Source organism: Cyprinodon tularosa, unplaced genomic scaffold (genome assembly GCF_016077235.1).
Source record: "Cyprinodon tularosa strain WSP-4 unplaced genomic scaffold, ASM1607723v1 ctg5, whole genome shotgun sequence".
NCBI lineage: Eukaryota > Metazoa > Chordata > Actinopteri > Cyprinodontiformes > Cyprinodontidae > Cyprinodon > Cyprinodon tularosa.
In genome coordinates this window covers 1,600,117-1,626,941 of record NW_024039229.1, presented here as the reverse complement: position 1 = coordinate 1,626,941, position 26,825 = coordinate 1,600,117, and the positions used below count along the sequence as shown (strand labels likewise).

Below are 26,825 nucleotides of genomic sequence, written 5' to 3'. Positions count from 1 at the left end.
AGAAGAACTGTTTCTGGACCGAAAGACTTTTAGCACTTTGATGTATCACCTTTTTAACAGAGGGTTTTAAATGTATCTCCAACTGGAGCAAATTACATGAAGATACTGTAACCTCCATGTGAAGTATTTTACTTAATCTAGTGAATTGTTTATAATTATCAGTTGTAAAAAATATTTCCTACAAAAATGTCATTTTATATGTTATCCTTTTTAATGTTTCTGTTTAATGTGATTTCCAAACTCTGACTTAAAATAAGTAATTAATATTTATTTTTAATATGAATTAAAAAATTAAGCTATTTCTCCCATTAATGAAGGAAATATTAGTGTTAAGGATTTATGTTGAACTTACTTATGTTTAACTTATTGTTTTTATCTGACATTTTAATTAAAACATTTTCAAAGTTTACTGTTACTGTAATACTCTGTTTGCTTCGATGTAATATAAAGATTAAAAAACAAGGTGCAATGTATTCTTAAAAAGTACAGCATTGTTGGGTTAAAGCTGTTGACAACCTATTAAGAACCTGAAAAATCTGATTGGATCACTAAATTATCCTGTAAAAAGTAAAAATAGATCATTTAGATTTTTGTTCCTCTCTTGAGTGATCTGGAAACCATAAATATATATATCTATATATATATATACATTTGGGGACCCAAGTTGCTATTAGTTTATTCTATATAAAGGAGAAGTCCGGTCAGCAAGGAATACTCAATGGATCATTATCTATAGCTAAAACGAATATGTTCTTGCTGATTTAATGACTTTAGCGTTAATCAGTAAAAAAATAAAAACAACAATTTTTGTCACAATCACTGAGTCTGGGAGTAGCCATTTTTGCCACTTTACAAGCAAAATCAATGGGAGCTACTAGACACCCTTACAATCAACAATTATTACGAGAGGACTTCACCAATGGAATTCGCGAGAGCTACAATCAAACTGACAATACCTACATGCATGGCAGTTGGATTTTGTAATACATCGGATAAAAGTGAAAAAAAATGTGTTATTTCATCTTTCCAATTCATGATCCAAAAGTTTGTCGTTGGATTGCCAATTTGAAGAGGGAGGATTTGCCATCAAACTTCTGGCCAGAGGAAAAAAACCTTATATGTAGCCAACATTTCGAAGAAGAATGATTTCAAGATGAATTGGATAATAGTGCGTTGTGACAAACACCAGACCCAGCACTGGGACTTTGGTCTCATAATTTTAAGACATCATCTGCATAGCTGCAGACATGCTGACCTGTGTAGTCATGGGGTTCGTTTCTTGACAAAAAATAGTTTTAAGGGAGTAAAACTTTTTATTAAAATGGGTTTTATAGAACGTAATCACAACTACTACATTCTGTCCGACGTGGCCTGAATAATACAGCACTGGGACTTGATCAACAGCCGATATCGCACTGTGACGTCGCAAACCAGTAGGTGGCAGTAGTGTTCTTTGACAAACATGGATGTCTCTGGTAAAGCACATTCAAATGAAAATGACTCATAATAAAAAACTTCATAATTTATTGAATAGTATGTAATAATTTCACATTTAAAGTATTTTCAGAAGTTTGAATTCTGAATATGACCAGACTTTTCTGTTAATGTGGCTGATGTTTGTCAGCAGAACAAAGGACTAAAAGATATCTGTCTAACTATCTTTAATTATAAATATCAGTGTATTTTGGTTCTTTTGCATTCTGACAAAAGGAAAGCATTAAATTAATATATATTTGGGCTCATTTTTGGAAAATACAACAACCTAATTTAAGTGTTCAAATCACGTTACCGTAGGTCCATCAGCCACCACCCTTAAATAGTGTCCCCACCAACTTTCATCATAGTTACACCCTGAATTCTCTCATTACCTCATCTCTTTATTTGCATTGCCTACCAGCTGAAAGTAAATCCCTAAGCATTAAAACTGTTAACCTTTTTTTTAAATATATTTTTTCTCAGCTCACCCATGGTCAGAGTTAACTTATATCTGTACAATTAATGTACAACAACTGCCAAAAAAATCATTAAAAATGTTAATAAAGAGCATCTCCTATCCTATTTCTTACCCATAGCTCGGTACCCCTTTACTGCTCTTTCTGTACTTCTCTCTATCTCTTTGCTGTCATCACTGATTCTAAGGAGGCATTTAGAGAACTTCTTGTCATATTGTGTCACTGTCACGATTGTGCAGGAGGTTTGTGTGAGGACTCAAATGCAGAGGCAGGGAGGAGAGTTCTTGCAGATTTAATGGGATAACACAGGTAGCAAAAACAGGAATCCAAAAATCCAACTTAAAAATGTTAAACAAAACAGGTATCCTAAAATCCAACATAAAAAATTAAACACAAACCAGAAACATGGAGGCATCAGGGGAAAACAATCACAAGGAGGCAGTGTAAGACAAATTAAGAGGAGGAACCAGCTGCACAGGGAGTGTATTTATGGCTGACTGAACAAAGGCAGGACTAACCAGCTGATAAGGATCAGGTGTGAGTAGAGCTGATGAGGAAGCAAAAGGAAAAGAAAACACAAGGGGGCAACAGAGGACAAACAAAGAAAAACCTAAGAAACTTAAATAAATCCAGAACACATCAATTAAGCTAGAAAACAAAGAAAAACATGAAAAAAGGTGAAACTGAAAACTTAGAGAAAACCAACAGAACCAAGAACATTAGAATATTGATAACTGTAACATTGTGTCTACTTTGTAAGTTGCTTTGGATAAGAGTGTCTGCTAAATGCATAAATATAAACATATTTTTATTTCACTATTATAATAATAAAGTCAATCTTATATATAAAACCTAAAAAAGTCAATAAAAAAGCAGCTGAAAAGTGCTTCTACTGAATCTAAGAGAGTCTTAAACAGAGTCAATGGCCAAAAAAAACAAAGATCCATCTCCTAATTAGTGGAATGAATGAGCACATCACCTTCTTTAACATTCATAAAATTATTAAGACAAATATAGCATAAAATGTATATTCTCCATTAGTAGAGAGCAGAATCCAATATCAGATATTGGCTCTGACACAGATTACTGTATCAGGTGAATGATGCTGATTCAGCATTCTCCTCCGTGATTTTGTTTTCATTAGTATCATACACAACTATACAGTTACAGCGATGTAGTCACTTTATTTTGTATGAGTGCTATGCTGATGTCGTCATCGTGCAGATGCTAGTGAGGATTTATATCTGTGTTAATTTGTTAAGGTTTTTTGACAATGCACTCTCCTCAACTTAAAATAACTCAAGATGCAGTAGTCCAGGGCTCTAACATTTTCCTCTCGGGTCTCATAGTGATCCCAATGGTTAAAATGCACTTCAGCGGGGGGCAGAGGCTCCTGCCTATGGAATGACAATCAGATATGCTGAGTCTGTTGCTACCTTCTAGTCAGCACTAAAGACTTTTTTGTTTACTCAGGGTTATTCTACTCTTGCTGTGTGGCATTTGATTGATTGATTGATTGACCTAAATAGTCAAAAAGAGAAGAAGAAGTTGCCAAAGGAAGAAAAAGTTGCATGGGATATATACAGTAAACAGTACATGCATATTGTTCACAGCTTTTTTCAATGTTTTTTTTTTCAATTTTTTCCTTGAAGGATTATAATACAGGGTTATTGCACAGGGTATTAAATAGTACTTTTTACAAACAGGGTGTAAAAGTCTTTCACTAAAGTAACTGTAAATTTACAGTTATATGTTTATATTAATGTTTATATATATATATATATATATATATATATATATATATATATATATATATATATATATATATATATATATATATTTTTTTTTTTTTACTATTTTTCAAGGCTGCACTTTTAAGAATAACTGTCTTAAAGCCAAAAAGAGCCCAACAGATTTTACTTTCACAAGTGGAGCAGTAGGGCTATTGCCATAGTGTTCAGCTTGTTTCATGCATATCATATGGACACTGTAATGTAATTAGACAGAGGAGGAAAAACAGAAAAAAAGATAAAAAGAGGAGACAGGAGGGAGATAATGATAAAACATTTTCAGTCTGCTTCATCACCTGCAAAGAGATGTAAAAAGAACAGCACAACCAACAGACATGGTACGAGAAATGGTACATACTATCCCTGAAGTAGTATTATTTAATCTGACATGTACTCTGTGTTACCTGAAGATAAGGATATGGGCTTTCTGTATGGAAGTGAATCTCTGAGTACCTGGAACCAAGCTGCACTTTAAAATATGATGAAATTGTCCAGAGAGCTGTTCCAAACAAAATTTTCTTTTGTTTTACACTTGTGTAAACAAAATGACAAATAAAATCTTTCTAAGTCTAAGTCTAAAGAAGCTGCTCAGCTCCTCTACAGTCTGGTGTAAAGGGTGGAAGGTATCGTCCATGATGGATGCAAGCTTGGACAGCACCCTCCTCTCAGCCACTTTCTTTACTGAGTCCAGAGCGCAGCTGTCAATTTACTCCTACTTATTTTGTTTGTTTTAACTTTTAAAATCTATTCTTATCTATGTTCTTACCGCTTTGTGGCGTCTTTCTTCCCTCCTCATTGGCATTGACCTTTTGTACTCCCGTGTTATTATGCATTAACTGTTTTTAATCAATGCCTTTCCTTTTAATCACAGTTTTCTGTGTCATTATTGTCCCTGCTATAAATACACACATTATAGTGGGCATGTATTTTGGCATGCTGAGTCACGCCTGTCAGTTTTGCATTTAAGTGTGCTATATATAAGTAAAAGTGAATGTGACCTTAGGCATGCATATTTTCTATACTGCAGTTGCAAGGTATACAGATAATTCCTTCAATAGTTCAGTAGCAGTTGGGGCGACTTTGGCTTCAGTTATAGGAGTTTGCCCTGAAATTGAAGGGTTGATGATTCAAGCCCCGGTTCCGGCATTCAGTGTCATTGTGTTTTTGGGCAAGGCACTTCACCTGCATTGCCTGCTGATGAGAGGGCCCGGTGGCGCCAGTGTACGGCAGCCTTGCGTCTGTCAGTTAGCCCCAGGGTGAATGACTGAATGTAGTGTAAAGTGCTTTGAAGTCCCCTGTCTTTATAAAGTACAGGCCATTTAGCATTTTAGCGGGTATCAGCCGATATGCTCAGCCCAGGCATCAACATTAGATTGGATCTGAAGTACAAGGTGTCCCTGCTTGTTAAGTTATTGTCTGGTTGATTAGATAATTGGTAGATAAATTTTAGATCTGTCAGTTAAACTGATGTCTTGACATCTGATCATTGTTCATAATTTTTGTTATTCCCAAAGCACAAGTTTGTTTGTATGCAGTTGACAACTTATATCCTTACAGGTTTTATTTACATGCTCAAATGCAGAGGCAGGGAGGCTGAGGAGAGTTCTTGCAGATCTAATGAGATAACACAGGTAGCAAAAACAGGAATCCAAAAATCCAACATAAAAATTAAACACAAACCAGAAACATGGAGGCATCAGGGGAAAACAATCACAAGGAGGCAGTGTATGACAAATTAAGGGGAGGAACCGGCACAGGGAGTGTATTTATGGCTGACTGAACAAAGGCAGGACTAACGAGCTGATAAGGATCAGGTGTGAGTAGAGCTGATGAGGAAGCAAAAGGAAAAGAAAACACAAGGGGGCAACAGAGGACAAGCAAAGAAAAACCTAAGAAACTTAAATAAATCCAGAACACATCAATTAAGCTAGAAAACAAAGAAAAACATGGATAAACGTGAAACTGAAAACTTAGAGAAAACTAACAGAACCAAGAACGTTAGAATATTGATAACTGTAACATTGTGTCTACTTTGTAAGTTGCTTTGGATAAGACTGTCTGCTAAATGCATAAATATAAACATATTTTTATTTCACTGTTATAATAATAAAGTCAATCTTATATATAAAACCTAAAAAAGTCAATAAAAAAAGCAGCTGAAAAGTGCTTCTACTGAATCTAAGAGAGTCTTAAACAGAGTCAATGGCCAAAAAAACAAAGATCCATCTCCTAATTAGTGGAATGAATGAGCACATCACCTTCTTTAACATTCATAAAATTATTAAGACAAATATAGCATAAAATGTATATTCTCCATTAGTAGAGAGCAGAATCCAATATCAGATATTGGCTCTGACACAGATTACTGTATCAGGTGAATGATGCTGATTCAGCATTCTCCTCCGTGATTTTGTTTTCATTAGTATCATACACAACTATACAGTTACAGCGATGTAGTCACTTTATTTTGTATGAGTGCTATGCTGATGTCGTCATCGTGCAGATGCTAGTGAGGATTTATATCTGTGTTAATTTGTTAAGGTTTTTTGACAATGCACTCTCCTCAACTTAAAATAACTCAAGATGCAGTAGTCCAGGGCTCTAACATTTTCCTCTCGGGTCTCATAGTGATCCCAATGGTTAAAATGCACTTCAGCGGGGGGCAGAGGCTCCTGCCTATGGAATGACAATCAGATATGCTGAGTCTGTTGCTACCTTCTAGTCAGCACTAAAGACTTTTTTGTTTACTCAGGGTTATTCTACTCTTGCTGTGTGGCATTTGATTGATTGATTGATTGACCTAAATAGTCAAAAAGAGAAGAAGAAGTTGCCAAAGGAAGAAAAAGTTGCATGGGATATATACAGTAAACAGTACATGCATATTGTTCACAGCTTTTTTCAATGTTTTTTTTTTCAATTTTTTCCTTGAAGGATTATAATACAGGGTTATTGCACAGGGTATTAAATAGTACTTTTTACAAACAGGGTGTAAAAGTCTTTCACTAAAGTAACTGTAAATTTACAGTTATATGTTTATATTAATGTTTATATATATATATATATATATATATATATATATTTTTTTTTTACTATTTTTCAAGGCTGCACTTTTAAGAATAACTGTCTTAAAGCCAAAAAGAGCCCAACAGATTTTACTTTCACAAGTGGAGCAGTAGGGCTATTGCCATAGTGTTCAGCTTGTTTCATGCATATCATATGGACACTGTAATGTAATTAGACAGAGGAGGAAAAACAGAAAAAAAGATAAAAAGAGGAGACAGGAGGGAGATAATGATAAAACATTTTCAGTCTGCTTCATCACCTGCAAAGAGATGTAAAAAGAACAGCACAACCAACAGACATGGTACGAGAAATGGTACATACTATCCCTGAAGTAGTATTATTTAATCTGACATGTACTCTGTGTTACCTGAAGATAAGGATATGGGCTTTCTGTATGGAAGTGAATCTCTGAGTACCTGGAACCAAGCTGCACTTTAAAATATGATGAAATTGTCCAGAGAGCTGTTCCAAACAAAATTTTCTTTTGTTTTACACTTGTGTAAACAAAATGACAAATAAAATCTTTCTAAGTCTAAGTCTAAAGAAGCTGCTCAGCTCCTCTACAGTCTGGTGTAAAGGGTGGAAGGTATCGTCCATGATGGATGCAAGCTTGGACAGCACCCTCCTCTCAGCCACTTTCTTTACTGAGTCCAGAGCGCAGCTGTCAATTTACTCCTACTTATTTTGTTTGTTTTAACTTTTAAAATCTATTCTTATCTATGTTCTTACCGCTTTGTGGCGTCTTTCTTCCCTCCTCATTGGCATTGACCTTTTGTACTCCCGTGTTATTATGCATTAACTGTTTTTAATCAATGCCTTTCCTTTTAATCACAGTTTTCTGTGTCATTATTGTCCCTGCTATAAATACACACATTATAGTGGGCATGTATTTTGGCATGCTGAGTCACGCCTGTCAGTTTTGCATTTAAGTGTGCTATATATAAGTAAAAGTGAATGTGACCTTAGGCATGCATATTTTCTATACTGCAGTTGCAAGGTATACAGATAATTCCTTCAATAGTTCAGTAGCAGTTGGGGCGACTTTGGCTTCAGTTATAGGAGTTTGCCCTGAAATTGAAGGGTTGATGATTCAAGCCCCGGTTCCGGCATTCAGTGTCATTGTGTTTTTGGGCAAGGCACTTCACCTGCATTGCCTGCTGATGAGAGGGCCCGGTGGCGCCAGTGTACGGCAGCCTTGCGTCTGTCAGTTAGCCCCAGGGTGAATGACTGAATGTAGTGTAAAGTGCTTTGAAGTCCCCTGTCTTTATAAAGTACAGGCCATTTAGCATTTTAGCGGGTATCAGCTGATATGCTCAGCCCAGGCATCAACATTAGATTGGATCTGAAGTACAAGGTGTCCCTGCTTGTTAAGTTATTGTCTGGTTGATTAGATAATTGGTAGATAAATTTTAGATCTGTCAGTTAAACTGATGTCTTGACATCTGATCATTGTTCATAATTTTTGTTATTCCCAAAGCACAAGTTTGTTTGTATGCAGTTGACAACTTATATCCTTACAGGTTTTATTTACATGCTCAAATGCAGAGGCAGGGAGGCTGAGGAGAGTTCTTGCAGATCTAATGAGATAACACAGGTAGCAAAAACAGGAATCCAAAAATCCAACATAAAAATTAAACACAAACCAGAAACATGGAGGCATCAGGGGAAAACAATCACAAGGAGGCAGTGTATGACAAATTAAGGGGAGGAACCGGCACAGGGAGTGTATTTATGGCTGACTGAACAAAGGCAGGACTAACGAGCTGATAAGGATCAGGTGTGAGTAGAGCTGATGAGGAAGCAAAAGGAAAAGAAAACACAAGGGGGCAACAGAGGACAAGCAAAGAAAAACCTAAGAAACTTAAATAAATCCAGAACACATCAATTAAGCTAGAAAACAAAGAAAAACATGGATAAACGTGAAACTGAAAACTTAGAGAAAACTAACAGAACCAAGAACGTTAGAATATTGATAACTGTAACATTGTGTCTACTTTGTAAGTTGCTTTGGATAAGACTGTCTGCTAAATGCATAAATATAAACATATTTTTATTTCACTGTTATAATAATAAAGTCAATCTTATATATAAAACCTAAAAAAGTCAATAAAAAAAGCAGCTGAAAAGTGCTTCTACTGAATCTAAGAGAGTCTTAAACAGAGTCAATGGCCAAAAAAACAAAGATCCATCTCCTAATTAGTGGAATGAATGAGCACATCACCTTCTTTAACATTCATAAAATTATTAAGACAAATATAGCATAAAATGTATATTCTCCATTAGTAGAGAGCAGAATCCAATATCAGATATTGGCTCTGACACAGATTACTGTATCAGGTGAATGATGCTGATTCAGCATTCTCCTCCGTGATTTTGTTTTCATTAGTATCATACACAACTATACAGTTACAGCGATGTAGTCACTTTATTTTGTATAAGTGCTATGCTGATGTCGTCATCGTGCAGATGCTAGTGAGGATTTATATCTGTGTTAATTTGTTAAGGTTTTTTGACAATGCACTCTCCTCAACTTAAAATAACTCAAGATGCAGTAGTCCAGGGCTCTAACATTTTCCTCTCGGGTCTCATAGTGATCCCAATGGTTAAAATGCACTTCAGCGGGGGGCAGAGGCTCCTGCCTATGGAATGACAATCAGATATGCTGAGTCTGTTGCTACCTTCTAGTCAGCACTAAAGACTTTTTTGTTTACTCAGGGTTATTCTACTCTTGCTGTGTGGCATTTGATTGATTGATTGATTGACCTAAATAGTCAAAAAGAGAAGAAGAAGTTGCCAAAGGAAGAAAAAGTTGCATGGGATATATACAGTAAACAGTACATGCATATTGTTCACAGCTTTTTTCAATGTTTTTTTTTTCAATTTTTTCCTTGAAGGATTATAATACAGGGTTATTGCACAGGGTATTAAATAGTACTTTTTACAAACAGGGTGTAAAAGTCTTTCACTAAAGTAACTGTAAATTTACAGTTATATGTTTATATTAATGTTTATATATATATATATATATATATATATATATATATATATATATATATATATATATATATATATATATATATATATATATATATATATATATATATATATATATATTTTTTTTTACTATTTTTCAAGGCTGCACTTTTAAGAATAACTGTCTTAAAGCCAAAAAGAGCCCAACAGATTTTACTTTCACAAGTGGAGCAGTAGGGCTATTGCCATAGTGTTCAGCTTGTTTCATGCATATCATATGGACACTGTAATGTAATTAGACAGAGGAGGAAAAACAGAAAAAAAGATAAAAAGAGGAGACAGGAGGGAGATAATGATAAAACATTTTCAGTCTGCTTCATCACCTGCAAAGAGATGTAAAAAGAACAGCACAACCAACAGACATGGTACGAGAAATGGTACATACTATCCCTGAAGTAGTATTATTTAATCTGACATGTACTCTGTGTTACCTGAAGATAAGGATATGGGCTTTCTGTATGGAAGTGAATCTCTGAGTACCTGGAACCAAGCTGCACTTTAAAATATGATGAAATTGTCCAGAGAGCTGTTCCAAACAAAATTTTCTTTTGTTTTACACTTGTGTAAACAAAATGACAAATAAAATCTTTCTAAGTCTAAGTCTAAAGAAGCTGCTCAGCTCCTCTACAGTCTGGTGTAAAGGGTGGAAGGTATCGTCCATGATGGATGCAAGCTTGGACAGCACCCTCCTCTCAGCCACTTTCTTTACTGAGTCCAGAGCGCAGCTGTCAATTTACTCCTACTTATTTTGTTTGTTTTAACTTTTAAAATCTATTCTTATCTATGTTCTTACCGCTTTGTGGCGTCTTTCTTCCCTCCTCATTGGCATTGACCTTTTGTACTCCTGTGTTATTATGCATTAACTGTTTTTAATCAATGCCTTTCCTTTTAATCACAGTTTTCTGTGTCATTATTGTCCCTGCTATAAATTCCGTAAAAATTCAAAAAATATCCACTGAACTTGGTTTTCAAGATTTGAAGACGTTTCGCCACCTCTCCAGGAAGCTTTCTCAATTCAAATGTCTGGATCCGCAGTGAGTTTGAGTCTTATATAGACAACGCCTTGTATCGCTTGGAAACATGCAATGGAAACCGATGAATGGGTCGTTAGTTCCATCGTTAGCCTGTAATATCTGAACCTGTCTATGATTCTAGGGGTCGGTCGTTAAAGGGGGGATTGCCATTAAGGGGGGGGATTGTCTCCTGTAATACCTGAAACCTGTCTATGATTGTTAAGGGTTGGTCGTTAAAGAGGTATTGTTCACCGGCTGGAGCAGGTAGGTCCCTCGTTCCTCTGTGATGGGGTGGGGGGGTTTGGTGATATCTGGAAGGTATCATGTCTATGATTGAATTGTATGTTTTTGGAAGCTGGAATCTGAGTCCACCACCTCTGTTTAAAGTTGGTTTTTCTCTCTTAACATAGATGGCTTCCTTCACGCCCCTCTCAAACCACCTATTTTCTTTATCCAGAATATGGACATTCTAGTCCTCAAAAGAATGTCCTTTGTCCACAAGGTGTAGGTGTACTGCGGAGTCTTGTCCAGAGGCGGCCGCTCTTCTGTGTTGGGCCATGCGTCTGTGGAGAGGTTGTTTTGTTTCTCCAATATAAAAATCAGAGCATTCCTCACTGCACTGAACAGCATATACCACTCCGCTCATATTTGGTCTGGGGGTTTTATCTTTCGGATGCACTAGCCTCTGTTTAAGGGTTTGGTTTGGCTTGAAATGTACTGGGATCTTGTGTTTGGAGAAAATCCTCTTGAGCTTTTCAGGCACTCCAGCAACATAAGGGATTGTGATGTTTTTGCGTTTAATTTTCCCATCGCTGTGTTCTGTTGCGTGTCTTTTGGATTTACTTGCTGATTTGATAAAAGCCCAGTTTGGATATCCACAGTTTCGGAGAGCATCTTTGATGTGTTTCTGTTCTTTTTGCTTCCCATCTGTTTTAGTAGGGACATGTTCTGCCCGGTGTTGTAAGGTTCTGATGACTGAGAGTTTGTGTTCCAGTGGGTGGTGTGAGTCAAAAAGAAGATACTGGTCTGTGTGAGTAGGTTTCCTATACACTTCAATGTTTAGGCTTCCATCTCCTTCCATGCTCACCAGGCAGTCCAGAAAGGGTAGTTTTTTGTCCTTGGCATCCTCTCTGGTGAATTTGATGTTACGGTCAACAGAGTTGATATGTTTGGTGAAAGCTTCCACTTCCTCTTGCTGGATTTTGACGAAAGTGTCATCCACGTATCTAATCCAGTGGCTTGGTGGTATTCCATTGAAAGTGTCTAAAGCTCTCTTTTCCATTTCTTCCATGTAAAGATTGGCTACAATTGGTGATACTGGAGATCCCATTGCGCAGCCATGCTTCTGTCTGTAAAAATTACCTCTGAATTTGAAATAGGTTGTGGCCTTTGTCTTTCCACAACCTATTTCAAATTCAGAGGTAAATCTTGGCACATTAATCCATAAATGTCACCAAACTGTCTTCGTCTTCAAATCTTGAAAACCAAGTCCAGTGGATATTTTTGGAATTTTTACGGAATGACTATGACCTGGATGACTGAGAACCTTCATCAGCACCCTGGTATAAATACACACATTATAGTGGGCAGGTATTTTGGCATGCTGAGTCACGCCTGTCAGTTTTGCATTTAAGTGTGCTATATATAAGTAAAAGTGAATGTGACCTTAGGCATGCATATTTTCTATACTGCAGTTGCAAGGTATACAGATAATTCCTTCAACAGTTCAGTAGCAGTTGGGTCGACATTGGCTTCAGTTATAGGAGTTTGCCCTGAAATTGAAGGGTTGATGATTCAAGCCCCGGTTCCGGCTTTCAGTGTCATTGTGTTTTTCGGCAAGACACTTCACCTGCATTGCCTGCTGATGAGAGGGCCCGGTGGCGCCAGTGTACGGCAGCCTTGCGTCTGTCAGTTAGCCCCAGGGTGAATGACTGAATGTAGTGTAAAGTGCTTTGAAGTCTCTTGTCTTTATAAAGTACAGGCCATTTAGCATTTTAGCGGGTATCAGCCGATATGCTCAGCCCAGGCATCAACATTGGATTGGATCTGAAGTACAAGGTGTCCATGCTTGTTAAGTTATTGTCTGGTTGATTAGATAATTGGTAGATCAATTTTAGATCTGTCAGTTAAACTGATGTCTTGACATCTGATCATTGTTCATCATTTTTGTTAGTCCTAAAGCACTAGTTTGTTTGTATGCAGTTGACAACTTATATCCTTACAGGTTTTATTTACATGCTTTGCAGAATTCTTTTCGGTAACACTTGAAGCCTGAACATTGCTTCAGGCTTCAAGAGGAGCACTAATTGCTTAAGGCAATTAGTGCTCGTTGTTAGTAGCCATCTTTCCTTGGCACATGAACTCCCATAGCCTGCAAGCTTGTGCTCAGGGCAGCAAATCCAGATACACTATATTGCCAAAAGTATTTGCTCACCCATCCAAATTATTGGAATCAGGTGTTCCAATCACTTCCATGGCCACAGGTGTATAAATTCAAGCACCTAGGCATGCAGACTGTTTTTACAAACATTTGTGAAAGAATGGGTCGCTCTCAGGAGCTCAGTGAATTCCAGCGTGGAACTGTGATAGGATGCCACCTGTGCAACAAATCCAGTCGTGAAATTTCCTCGCTCCTAAATATTCCACAGTCAACTGTCAGCTGTATTATAAGAAAATGGAAGTGTTTGGGAACGACAGCAACTCAGCCACGAAGTGGTAGGCCACGTAAACTGACGGAGCGGGGTCAGCGGATGCTGACGCGCATAGTGCGAAGAGGTCGCCAACTTTCTGCAGAGTCAATCACTACAGACCTCCAAACTTCATGTAGCTCAAGAACAGTGCGCAGAGAGCTTCATGGAATGGGTTTCCATGGGCGAGCAGCTGCATCCAAGCCATACATCACCAAGTGCAATGCAAAGCGTCGGATGCGGTGGTGTAAAGCACGCCGCCACTGGACTCTAGAGCAGTGGAGACGCGTTCTCTGGAGTGACGAATCGCGCTTCTCCATCTGGCAATCTGATGGACGGGTCTGGGTTTGGCGGTTGCCAGGAGAACGGTACTTGTCTGACTGCATTGTGCCAAGTGTAAAGTTTGGTGGAGGGGGGATTATGGTGTGGGGTTGTTTTTCAGGAGCTGGGCTTGGCCCCTTAGTTCCAGTGAAAGGAACTCTGAATGCTTCAGCATACCAAGACATTTTGGACAATTCCATGCTCCCAACTTTGTGGGAACAGTTTGGAGCTGGCCCCTTCCTCTTCCAACATGACTGTGCACCAGTGCACAAAGCAAGGTCCATAAAGACATGGATGACAGAGTCTGGTGTGGATGAACTTGACTGGCCTGCACAGAGTCCTGACCTCAACCCGATAGAACACCTTTGGGATGAATTAGAGCGGAGACTGAGAGCCAGGCCTTCTCGTCCAACATCAGTGTGCGACCTCACAAATGCGCTTCTGGAAGAATGGTCAAAAATTCCCATAAACACACTCCTAAACCTTGTGGACAGCCTTCCCAGAAGAGTTGAAGCTGTTCTAGCTGCAAAGGGTGGACCGACGTCATATTGAACCCTATGGATTAGGAACGGGATGTCACTTAAGCTCATATGTGAGTCAAGGCAGGTGAGCAAATACTTTTGGCAATATAGTGTATAACACATATGAATCCTATCTAGCATATGCAGATCTCACCCACAAAATCCTGTATGTCAAGAGAGCCAACTCAGAAACTGCATGACTTGTAACCAATGATTTTTCCGTATTTTTTGGTGTTATACTTCAAACTTAAGTGTCTCGGTGTAACGCGCACTGAAGGTTGGACCTAATATTCAGCAGACAAACAGAAAGTTTCAAAACAAGTTTATTTCAAAAATAACAGAAAGAGGATGTTGGAAACTCCTCAGAGTGGGTTCTCTGATTCTCTGCTGAGACAAGAAACTCAGGTCAGTGACAAGAATGAAGAGTGGAGAAGAAAGCAAAAAGTCTGACCGGGTTGAGAGTTCAGTCCGAAACTCAGAGAGGAGAAACCCGGGGGGGAGACAATCCACCGCTTGCGGTCTTCAGAGAAGAAAGCGCGGGGGAGCCGGCACCAGTGGACGCAGAGCGAGCTACAGTGTCCGTGAGGGATTATGCGAACCCAAAAACCAGTCCAGTGCAGTGTCAGAAACCAGGTGATCCGAGAGCCGAAGAGGTACCCAGGGAGAATCCAAGCAGAGGTCAGAAAAACAGTGACCAGGTGAATCAGATTGGCAGTAATCAGCCACAGGGCCAATTAGGCAAGTGAGCAGGAGCAGAGGAAAAAAACCAACCATCAGCGCCAGGATTATGACACTCGGTGTGTTTACAGACTGATCTACACATTTGTAGATTTTAGTTCGCATTTGCAAATCTTGGTACACTGTGAGTTGACTCTGGATGGGAGGAGGGGGAAACAGCATCAGTCCAACAACCAGTCCATTTCCAAAAACCTAGTCAGCTCTCCGGAAGATTTGAATCAGTCTGATGCAAACAACAAGGGAATTTGATAGGCTTTAATCGATGTGGTAAACTTCTGGCTTTATCTTCTGGTGCACACGTAAAAGTATGCTGCAATACTGGCTCCTCACACAGGGATGATTTCAGTTTTGTTTGTTGCAGTGCAGTTTGGCAGACCAAGGCTGAAAACTCAGGGAAAAAGAGAGAGAGCCGGACTGCAGATCTCCTTCCACGATATTTCATGTGCCTCTCTCTTTACTGGCTGGAAGCCCAGTGGAAAAGAAAACATACAGTCTAAGTGCGTCGGTTTTAAAGCTGTATGAAGGTGGAGGGCCGTCCTGCCTGCATCACAGCTTTTTCTTCAGCTAATTCGTCTCACAGACAGGAGGCCTGTGGGTTCGACCTGCTTGCATCACGGTCATCAGAGTTTTTTGGATCTTTCTGGAAGGGATGCACACACGCAGTCGCGGTCTGCGCATGTCCATCTTAAAGGGGTATGCTTGACAGTCATTCGGTGGTCAGATTGATCGCGTGCTCCAGCAAATGCTTTTACCGCAACAGCAGGTTTTTTGTACAATAACTAAAAAAAAATATTAGTATTGGTATGTTTATTTTATTATAATAATAATCAGATACACATAATAGCAGATAGTTTTGAAAATGATTAGAATGGCGATAAGGGCTTTTATAGAGGCTAAGAGGGCTTTAAGCAGGGTCAGTGGCCATAAAACAAATAGTTGTTTGGATGATCCATTAACTAAATAGTGGAATGAATGAGCACATTGACTTCTTTAACATTCATACAGTTATTAATATGATGATAAGGTAAATTTGATCATCCCCATCCGTAGAGATGCACAATCAGACTAGTGATGATTTATATCTATGTTAATTTGTTACCTATTTTGGCAATGTTTATGTCTTGTATGATGATGTACGGTTAATTTATTCAACAGTAGTATCTGATCAGTATCCGATATCGCCAAATAAGTTTACCCCATCTATCAGTATCGGATTGGATCGGGAGGAAAATGGATGTATGCATCTCTACCAACTAGTTGGAAGTTAATTAATATAAGTGGCCAGATGGGTTAAAAGTGACCAACAAAGTTTTATTAATGATAAATAATTAAAAGTAAAAACACTGATTAATCACGAACCAGAAATGGAAAAATGTAGGTATCATAATGCAAGGATCCATTTCAATATAATTTACACACTGTAAAATCCTCTCAATAATAAAAAAACATTTTTTTAAAGAATTGCACAAATACAGAACATGTATATGCTCTAAACAACAAAAAGGTACAATGCTATACACTTAATATGCATAGGTGGAGGATGTAAGTGAGGTATCAATAGCCTAAATGGTAATTTAGAAAGTGACTTCTTCATACATGAGTTTTGATTGCTACGTGTTATGCCTCTCCTGATATTAGAATAGCATTAACCGTAAATTATGAGACCAGTGTACTACAATAAACCATAAATCATAGAGAAATTACAGATGCATAGCATAAATTAAACATAAGTTGTATTAAATCGTTAGTTTCTATTAATAGATGAACTTCCTTAATTCCTCAACATTCTAGTTAAAAATATAAGTTAATTTATAATTCTAAGGCAATATTTACATATAATATAATACAAACAAATTAAACACAAAAAGTGACAATATTAAAAAATGCCACACCTTTGCAAAAAATCTGTTATTAACAGTAACAAGGTTGGCTACATTTGTTTTAACATTAAAAATGTTCTATTGAACAGGTAACATCATAGTGCAAAAAGTATGTTCGTCCAGAGACTGTTTTCCTTCAAGCCTAAAGCTCCTCATTTTGTTCTCCAAAGTCCAGTTCTGAAAAATCAGTGTCACTGTTCCATGTTTCCTCTTGAATTTCATCTGTGATGTTGCTCAGATCAACGCTGTTGGTCAAGCCTGACTCTGAACTCGCACTGCATGTCAAGTCCTTCAGGAAGGAGATCAAAGGAACATTAATTGATAAAGGTGCTACAACATCTTGAAAAACATTCAACTACTCATGGTATTGATTTTCCTCACATTTTTTTGTTGGAACTCGATTCTAAAATACCTCTGATTTTACTGTAATATTTACTTTATATTTATATCCTGGCTTAGGATCTTTCTGTGTGGAAATTGCATGTTCTCCTCATGCATGTGTAGGTTTTTAGCAGCCTTGTTTATTTCAGCATGCCCCAGTGCAGCTGAGGTTACAATTTAGATCGCCTACATCAGTTTGTAAATATGCGTGCTAATGGGTGAATGACTGAATGTGGGGTATAGTGCTTTGGAGTCCCTTGACTAGAAAGAGATGCTGTAGCCAGCACTGTTTAGAGTATGTGTAAAAAGAGCCACGCCATCTCATATTTGAACAGACATAATCCCACTCAGCCTCATATCTATGCTTGGGTGTGTTGTTTACTGGCTAGGTCTGACACAGATAGGGTAGGTGCGTCCTGGAGGGTTCAGGTAGTGACATGTCTATATGGACCTACACTGGCAACATGTTTTTTCATGACAGAGGCACTGCTGCTCAGTCAGTTAAATTTGCATGCATGTGTGAGGATGACTCACACATGCATGAATCCAGTGAAATGGCCTTGCAGAAGATTTTTATTAAAGAAACGCATAATAATATTATTTAAAGCTAAAAATGATCAGTATACATTATGAGTTTTTTAGTATCTACTTGTGCAAAACCATCCAATAACTCTTCCATTCCTTTTAATTATCTGAAAAATGCAAATTTTCAAGTCGTTATGGATATATAGCCAACATATTTTGTTTGATAATCATGCTCATTCAAGCATGGCAAAGTATTGTATTTAAGAAAATATACTTTATACTTTAGGCTGCCTTCTTAAACCTGTTTTTAATCTCGTATATTCATTATTATCTATTAAAGAATTAGTTCTAAATTGTACTGCTAGAAGTTTAAACCTTTTTTAGCATAACTTTACAAAGCTAAAACAGCCAATTTTGCACATGCATGGAAAATATGCTGATATTACACAGATTCTTAGTCTCTTGATAATTGGCAGTCGGAGAACTGTCAGTTATATGGCACAGTAGAAGCATGAGCAACAGAATTGTCTTGTTTGAGTAAAATTAACAGAAATAAATACCTTTTTTTCGGCTAATTTCTGTTGTTTCGGGTCAGTTTCCAAAAATGCCACATAATGAATGAGAGTGGCAACTCTGAAAGTGCAAAAGAAAAAAAATAATGATAATTTCATTTAATTTACCTCTGTGTATTCAAATAATGGGGAGAAAAAAAAAACTGTGATCATTGCTCACCTGTGGTAAAACATCCCGAAAAACTGGATCGCAACTGATAGAGCAAAGCCCACGATGAAGAGGAGGCTCAGTGGTTCAATTTGAAATTTTCCTCCAGTTGGCTCAAGATTCATGTTAACACTTTCTATCTTGATCACAAAGACATCGAAGACCTGTAGGATGAAGGCGGCCACCAGCCATAGAGCATTCAAGAAGAAGAACGAAAAGGTGACCTGTGTTGCAAGAACAATAAAAAGAGGGTCAGAAAAATGTCAGATTTCCTTCTTCAAATATAAGGCATTCCAGTTCCTCTTCTTTACCTTGTTTCTCAGCTCCCGCAGGTCATTTTTGATCTCTTCCTGTTTTTCTTTGTCCTCTTTCAAAGGACTGAGGTATTTTTCTATAAGCTCATTCCAAAACTGTTCCTCATCCTGCAACAATAAATTGTCCCATGAATAAAAGTTGGGTTAACTTTTTGGATATATAAATAAAAGGTGCACAAGTTGTCAAACAGAATTCAATACAGGATATCATGCATTTCTAACAGTCAGCACATTGTTTAAGATTAAAGGCTCTGTTTTTCAAGCAAAAAGACAATCACCTCATCGAGAGAAGCCTCTTGTAGCTGAATGTCGGTGGACAAGCTCTCTAGTTTTCTTTTCCAAGCTATGCAACACAAGGAATGAAATAATAATTTCTAACTATTATGGATTTTGAAACATTTAGACAAGCATTATAGCATTTCACTGTAAAATTATAACAATACATAGATTTTTTGTACTTACATTGAACTGGAGAGTCACAAGCTATCTCCTCTAGGCTAAAAATGAAAAATGTAAATCATTAGTACCATTCACTGCTTTTCACTCCTACTTTGTAGTTGAATTGTGTTTCATATGTTTGAAACCTACTCCTGTTCGTTTTCCAAGACATCATCTATAAGGGTGTTCTGGGGTTGAGGTTCTGGGGTCGTTGGCTCTGGATCCAAATTCTCCTGCCTTATGCTGATCTCTTCAACTTCTGATGTCTGGTTGGATTTTTTACAACATTTCATCCATGAGCAGAACTTCTTCCAGGTGGTTTTAGCTGCAAAAGAGGAGAATTAAAGTATCAGTTTATTTGTCATAAAAAGCAACTCTAGTATTATGGTGCCCTCTGAGAGTAATATATCTACCTCTTTCTGAATGACTTTGTTGGACATTGGTTCCAGTTGTTTCTGCCCCTGCAGCAGGTTTTGCTTCTCTAGTGCCCCATGAGACACAGTTCATATTCACCATAGCGTAGATGATGAGCAGGAGGTAGGCACTGGGGATGCAGAGGATGTAGAGAAGGCCATAGAACACTAAAAGGAATTCTTGAGGATGCATCAATGCAGTGACAACGTAAATGATGGACATGGCCACTATAAAAGTGCTGCTGGGTGTCAGAATGGTTTGATCCCTCACCATTGAACCTGTTTGAAAACACAATATATACAATGTAAAGCAAAAGCAAATTAGCTAAACCCAAATTCATATATTTGCTAGACATACATTTGTACTTACCAATAATGGACATGACCACCACCAACATAAGGAACGCATATATGACGCTCATCACTGCTGCAATAGTGATCTGGGTGTCTGTCTTGAGTTTATAGCAAAGACCCAAGTAGATGGCTGGGGGTATCACAGCTATGACCAGAGCAGCAGCATAATGTATCTCCAAGAGGAAGGCCAGGCTCCCTGGACACATCAGAAGTACTTTTAAGACATATCCTTAAACTGATTAAATATTACTACTGTACAAGCATTTCACATGTGGACACTGACAGCACATAAACATTGACAGTTACCTGCAATCATGAGAACGATGGTCGATGGAGAAACAATGGATGAGACCAGGATAAAGAGCAGGTAGAGCATGAAAGGTTTGGACATGGATGTATTCCTCTTGGAAACAATATTGGTGGAACCGAGTAGATCAATAATATTTGCCATTGTAGAAGGCCCCCATCTTCTTCGCTAAATCAAAAAAAAAAAAGACATTCATTTTTCAAGTACCATTTGTTTTTTACTCTTCATTAAGCATTTTTCTTAGACAATTTATCGATTTTCTAAAATCAGTTATAACATTAAACTATTCTAGCTTTGCTAAGAGTCAAGATATCCTTGGTTAATGCTCTGAAAACACTGTGCAGGTTTATTATTGACTTCCTGACAGATAGATGAATTTCGAATGGAGGTGAAAGTCTCATTTGAAGTCTATCAAGTCTTTTTTTTATTTCCTGGGCACCAACATCACTTAGGTCCTCAACTAGGAGCAGAATATACACCTTAACATTACTTCTACTATATAAACTCAATCCAGAGAAAACTTTCTGGTAATAAACATCAAGGATGGCCCATTACAGTATTTTATTTTTCTAACTCAAAGTTCTTTTGATATAAAAATTCAAAGAATTCTAAATCTGCGATAAGCCATAAATAATAAACCTGGTATAAGAAGTAAATTAGAAATGTTTTGCTGCTGTTTCACTAACCTGGTTGAATAATTCTTTAAAGTCCTGCGGTGCATTGGTGTAGGCATCAGATGCTGCATTGTATTCCACTCTCCACCCTTGTTTCAGTAGCAGAGTGCACAGCCAACGGTCTTCACCTGCAAAAAAAATTATACGTTTTTAGATGTTAAAATATTAGGGACGACATAAAAGTCTATGCAATGATAAACTTGGATTTATTTCTGCATTAGATAATCAAATCTATGCATTCATCCATTTCCTATATCCATTTAATCTGAACAGGAGCATTGATTGGAAGTTGCATACAACAGAGGTCTGTAACCAACAGAACATTTTTGACAGTCTATCACAAGGTAACACAGTAAACCAAATCATGGACAATTATGTACACAAGTAGATTAAACATTTGTGTTTTTGAGCTGTGAGAGGTAATCTGTGTAATATATGCTGCATGTAGAGAACACACACACACAGAGAAGCCTCAGCCATGGTTTGCAGAGCTCACAACTTTTGGAAACTTTTCAACTGTAAAATTAAATCTAGCCTAAAGCTGTAGTATGACTGCATTATTTAATATAAGAAATTTGAAATATTTTGGCCCATTTAAATTTTTTTTACCTTGGTCGTATTGGATGTAGTGACTGGGCTCTGTGGATTTGGTTGCATACGTTTTCATCACATTATCATCCATCAAAGCCTCTGCTCTATATAGACTGAAACATCCGGGGCTGCACAGCACACAGCCGTAGACATGTTCAGCTGTCTTCTGCAGCCAATGACTGACAGCATATTCAAACTTCTGGAACCAAACAGCAGGACCTACAGATTACAGACACAGATTGTTGACAACCCCACCATAACTCTTTTTTTTTTACAGTGCATCATTAGCCCTGATCTCATTGGTCCCGACCTGATCCGGTAGGGTGAATTCTGCCACATGCTGCTCCGACACCACGATACATTTTAAGACGATCGATAAGCAGCATCACTGAAGCGGGTTGGAAGTCTGTGTCCCCATCTAAAGCCAAGAGGTAGGTGTTGTGCTTCTCTCTCTGCAATAGTTTGTTTTTGTACATTTAATTCCATAATCATTAACAGTTGTTGGAAAATAAAATTAGCATCCTTTTCTCAAGCATAGAAAAAAATCTGAAAAAACACAGTTCCTATCTCACCTCCAAATCCTTAATGACGTCCTTTTCATTGCATCCTAACTTCCAGCGCCTGTGATATTTGGCCATGAGTTTCCAACCCAGAAGATAGTAAAGATACATAATCTGTAGAAAACATATAACAGTTAACAAAGGAAAGGCTCACAGTGAAAGGGTTCCGATAATCCATATGTTATTGCCTACCTGAGACCATCTTTTCTTTTTTCTGATTTTCTCTTTGTCTTTGAAGTGAACTATAATGTAATTCCCATGAGGCATTTCAAATACTAGTCGAGCTCCATATGGTGTCTCAATGATTGCCTGATCAGGGATTTGTTGTTGCACTTCGAAGAATGTTTTGTCAAGGTTCTTGAAAATGCTGATGAAAAAAGAAAATGAAAAACTATAATACCAACAAAGTGTTCCTTTAAAACTTCTAAAGGTGTGTCTTTGTTGGTTCTAAGGAGTAACATTAACTTAACAGGTTTAAAAAGGATTTATTATAAATATCACCGGAATGATTATCCAGCTTGAAGAACATTTTATTAATTAAGGAGACAGAGAATAATAAATAAACACTCCTTATATTATCTAAACAGAGTGCCTGCATCGCAGATCTAAACAACAAACTTTAAAAGAAAGAAACATTTGGACATAATCATTAGCCTTTTATACTAAATAAGAGTCTGTAAGGCCTACACAAGCTTGCTAGAAATATACATACAAAAAGAATTTGGTCAGTTTATGGGAAACATTGTCATTATTCAATTCTAATGACACATTACAAATTCTGGTGACATATAGGAAATGTAAATTGGGGCACTTTAATATGATTCTTACCCATAAACCTCTGTGATGATCCTTACAAGGTCCTTTGCATATGGATTCAAGTCTGGATCCTGGTCTCTTCCAACTCTTTCAAAGGCATCATCGAAGTAGATATGGGCTTCAAAGGTGAAATCATTGAACTTTGGATCTATCTTTGGTCTGTACTTGTCTAGTCTTCATTGGTAGAAAAGAAGACAAAATAAATCATTATCTAAAATTCATCTTTTTTATTAGTTGGGCTTAAAACTACTTTCCCTGCAAGGTTTGCTTAAAAGAGTTTTAGATATATTTGTTAATTAACTATAAAGTTGACATTTTAAAGTTCAAAAGCTATTTTCTTTCATATAAATGACTTTTCAGAGAGATATTAATGTAATTACTGTTACCTGAAAATTGAAATCATTATATTCATCATCTCCTCATAGGTCTCGTGCCACATTGTTGCACAGAGATACACCATAGCAGGGATGTTTTCCTCCTTATACCTTGAACAAGATTTGTAAATGTGAGAAACAAGCCTCTGTAATAAATCGCATTTTTGTAACAAGAAAAATCAAAAACACTACATTGAAACTGCAATTACTTTCCATAAGAAAGGAGATAAAAGGGTGTACAACATATGCAAAACAACTTACTGTTTCTTCATGCCTTTTTTTGTCTGGATCTGGAATCTGGTGTTGAGGAGTAAAGATTGTTCAATAAAGGCCCCCTCATAGAGCCTCCGAATGAAAAAGTCTTGTGTCTTCTGGATACGTTTGACGTTAAAGAACCATATATGGATAGTGGCCAGTACAAGGCCAAACCACCATGCAGCTGCTGCACCTAAAGGGGGAAGAAGAAAATGTAAAGTAAAAGTTACTGCTTAAATGGATAAACAGCGATAACAAATTAGTAACGGCAATGTGGCCTGTAAATATGTAGGTTATTAGGGAGCTACATTTGCTTTGAAACCCGTTGAAGACTTTGCTTTTATAACAAATAAGTTAGTCAATTTTTTCGTACCTGTCAGTAAGCCGATGTCAACTATCTCTGACATGTTCAGGAAGCACAGAGTTTGCGTAACATCCAAAACCAGCTCTGGGTACAGGTTACCAATCAGACTTAGATTTCTTCCATTCACAGCTACGGCGCAGTAACTTGTAAAGTTGATGTTTTCAGTTGTGTTCAGGCTTAATTTATACTCCTCAAAGTATACAATCACAGGGACGATGTAGAACACCATCACAGCCAGTGAAGCCAGGTACAAAGGTATGATGAAGCATCTCCTTATAGCGTGCATCTTGAAGGCTGCCAAAGCAAACCAGTGGCAGAGTGCTGAGGAGATTAGCTGGACTCCAATGGTGATGACTACAATTCTTGTTTCCCGGCTTGGAATGGAGGTCACAATGTCCCAGTCCATGTTGGCCAGAGGGACATAAGCACCAAGCACACAGGCAGTCACCACAATCCTGAGTAAGCTGGAGAGGATGTGCAGCATGTTCTGACACTTGGTCAAGTCCTCAAAAAGACTTTTAAGGAACTTTGATTTGCTGTTCACACAGATGAGCATAAAGTAGTTTTCCCACCAGTTAAAAGACACAAAGAAGCAGCCACCAACAGCAAGGCCCACCCAAGTTGCTGTCTGCACATCTGTAAGGTCTTTCAGAATGTACAGGACAAGGAAAACACAGAAAGCAGTGAGTATAGCCAAGACGCCGAGAATAGAGGGAAGCAGGGAGACATTTATCTTTTTGGCAGTACACTGAGCGACTGCTTGAAAGAATGCAGGGAGGACAGCCACACCATTAAGAATTGTCACATTGGTGACAATGTCCAAGTGTGGCATTGCAACGATGGTAAGAATGGCCAACCCCACAGAAACTAGAAGCTCGAAGAACAAAACCTGAGAAACAAAGAAAAAGGACAGGTTATAAAAAATTTCACAGAAACAAATATATAAACCACATCATTATGTGTTTAAGAGATTTGTAAGAGATAAGACACTGTTAAAAAACATTAGATTTAGTCTCACCAGGGCTACAGAGGCTTTCTTCGGCACCTTTGATGATTTATAACATCCTTTCCAGATGCTTTTGAAGAGCAGAAGTACACTAGGTGCAATAAGAGCGCAACCAATACACAACAATGTGACAGGTTTCTGTTCTGCTGGGATAGTCTTTGTATCTTCATGGGATAAAGTGATGAGGAGAAGGAAAGAAACCTGGAAAATAGAAGATGGAGACTCATGTTTTATTTGCTTGTAATATTCCAAGCCCTTTGAACATCAGTGACCACTTAAGTATATTTACTGTATCTGCAATTATCTAAAAAAGGATGAGATTCAATCCAGAAAAAAAAATAAAAATAAATTACAAAGTCATAAAGTAACAATTAAAAAGGTGCTAACCTTGCTACATATTGCCAGTCCAAACACAATGATTGCTACTGCAACCAAAGTGATAATCTTTAGAAGCTTTAGGAACTTCCAAGGTGTGTGTTCATCTTCAATTATTGGAACCTCACGGCAGGTGTCCCATGGCCTCCTGGAATAGATGATAGATGTTATACTGTGATAAAGAATAGTGGCTAAAACAAGTTATTCTATCTAAAACCATTTTAAAAAATCCTAAAAATATTAGAGGAGAGTATAATATTCAATGGCTTTTTGACTCAGTGTAGCAGACTGAATATATACAAAATATCTTAATTATTCTGCATAGTGTGCAAAACCAACATGAAAAAAGAACAACTTGCATTTATTAGACATTTCTAATGGCAGCAGCAAAGTGTTAAAAACATTAAACAGGTTTAGAGGGTTAAAATTATAAGTCCAGGTGTCTTTGTTAAAGGATTTTCCTTTGATTATATAGATACAGGTAAATGATTAAAGCATATATGAAAAATAATTTTTTTTTTATTACTCACTTAAGCACTTCATTTCTTTCCAGGTTCTCCATTGCACAAGTCACTTATGGATGCTACATTTGCTCTGTGGTTTTTTCCTTTCTATCAACCTTTTATGCACTTCTGTATGACTCAGTAACACTTTAAGCCCAACCCACAATAATGTACTTCAGGTTTAGCAAGTTCGCATGAGTGAATTCAAAATTTAGTTAATAGCAGCAGGGAAGGACTACCAAAAAATGAATGTGCTGAAAGCTCTTCCATGTATTCATGACATATACATTGTAATGCAGATCTTTTAATTATAGCTCATTTGGGAAGCTAACGTTTCATCTTGGAGGTAAAAATGCAATAAAACTGTTACATCAGTGTTGTTTTCTTTTCTTTTCATGCATTATAGCACCTAAACAAAAATACTGCCTTCAGTAAACCTAATGCTAGTGTTATAAAAATTAGATAATAGCAATTGTCAAATATTTAGGCTGTTTTAGAATGATTTTTAATATCTCTTTTTATATTTAGTATTAAACTGATACACTGGAAATGATATAATTGCTTGAATGTTTTGCTGTGTTTCTGTTTCAGGTTAAATAATGTGTAGCTTAAAGTGCTATGCCATAAGCCATAATATTAATTTTGAACTTTGGTGAATGTTTTTTTGCCCTGCTCTGGAGATCCTATACCTTCTGAGCTTCCTTACAGAATCACACCTTCATTTATTAATCGAGCACAGAGTGATCAACTTAAATGCAAGCCGATTTTTAAGGATTTTTATGAATTGAAAAAAAAAATTATTTTCTGTTGTATCACTTAAATTTTTCAAGTCTATGGTTTAAGGCTGGACATATAAA

At 37.4% G+C, this 26,825-nt stretch overlaps 1 protein-coding gene across 3 annotated transcripts in view; it reads right to left on the bottom strand.

Annotated features, from left to right (window-relative positions):
- Positions 1-16,408: 16,408 nt before the first annotated feature.
- The window catches only part of LOC119795022 (chitin synthase chs-2-like), a 37,765-nt gene continuing 27,348 nt past the window's right edge, over positions 16,409-26,825 (bottom strand). Inside the window, exons 1-22 of one of the 3 annotated variants that reach the window (XM_038302829.1) lie at positions 25,996-26,077; positions 25,478-25,613; positions 25,103-25,291; positions 24,094-24,973; positions 23,727-23,913; positions 23,478-23,576; positions 23,104-23,265; positions 22,468-22,642; positions 22,288-22,389; positions 22,026-22,167; positions 21,734-21,934; positions 21,137-21,252; positions 20,450-20,618; positions 20,160-20,339; positions 19,790-20,068; positions 19,527-19,701; positions 19,401-19,435; positions 19,217-19,281; positions 18,936-19,046; positions 18,637-18,848; positions 18,465-18,537; positions 16,409-17,287 (exon numbers count right to left, since the gene is read on the bottom strand). In XM_038302829.1, the coding sequence (XP_038158757.1) occupies positions 17,141-17,287; positions 18,465-18,537; positions 18,637-18,848; positions 18,936-19,046; positions 19,217-19,281; positions 19,401-19,435; positions 19,527-19,701; positions 19,790-20,068; positions 20,160-20,339; positions 20,450-20,618; positions 21,137-21,252; positions 21,734-21,934; positions 22,026-22,167; positions 22,288-22,389; positions 22,468-22,642; positions 23,104-23,265; positions 23,478-23,576; positions 23,727-23,913; positions 24,094-24,973; positions 25,103-25,291; positions 25,478-25,613; positions 25,996-26,027 (3,867 nt within the window). In that variant the 5' untranslated portion in view covers positions 26,028-26,077 and the 3' untranslated portion in view covers positions 16,409-17,140. Of the gene's footprint in view, positions 17,288-18,464; positions 18,538-18,636; positions 18,849-18,935; positions 19,047-19,216; positions 19,282-19,400; positions 19,436-19,526; positions 19,702-19,789; positions 20,069-20,159; positions 20,340-20,449; positions 20,619-21,136; positions 21,253-21,733; positions 21,935-22,025; positions 22,168-22,287; positions 22,390-22,467; positions 22,643-23,103; positions 23,266-23,477; positions 23,577-23,726; positions 23,914-24,093; positions 24,974-25,102; positions 25,292-25,477; positions 25,614-25,995; positions 26,078-26,825 lie in introns of those variants that run through there. The other 2 variants (XM_038302830.1, XM_038302833.1) reach the window with 2 other exon arrangements.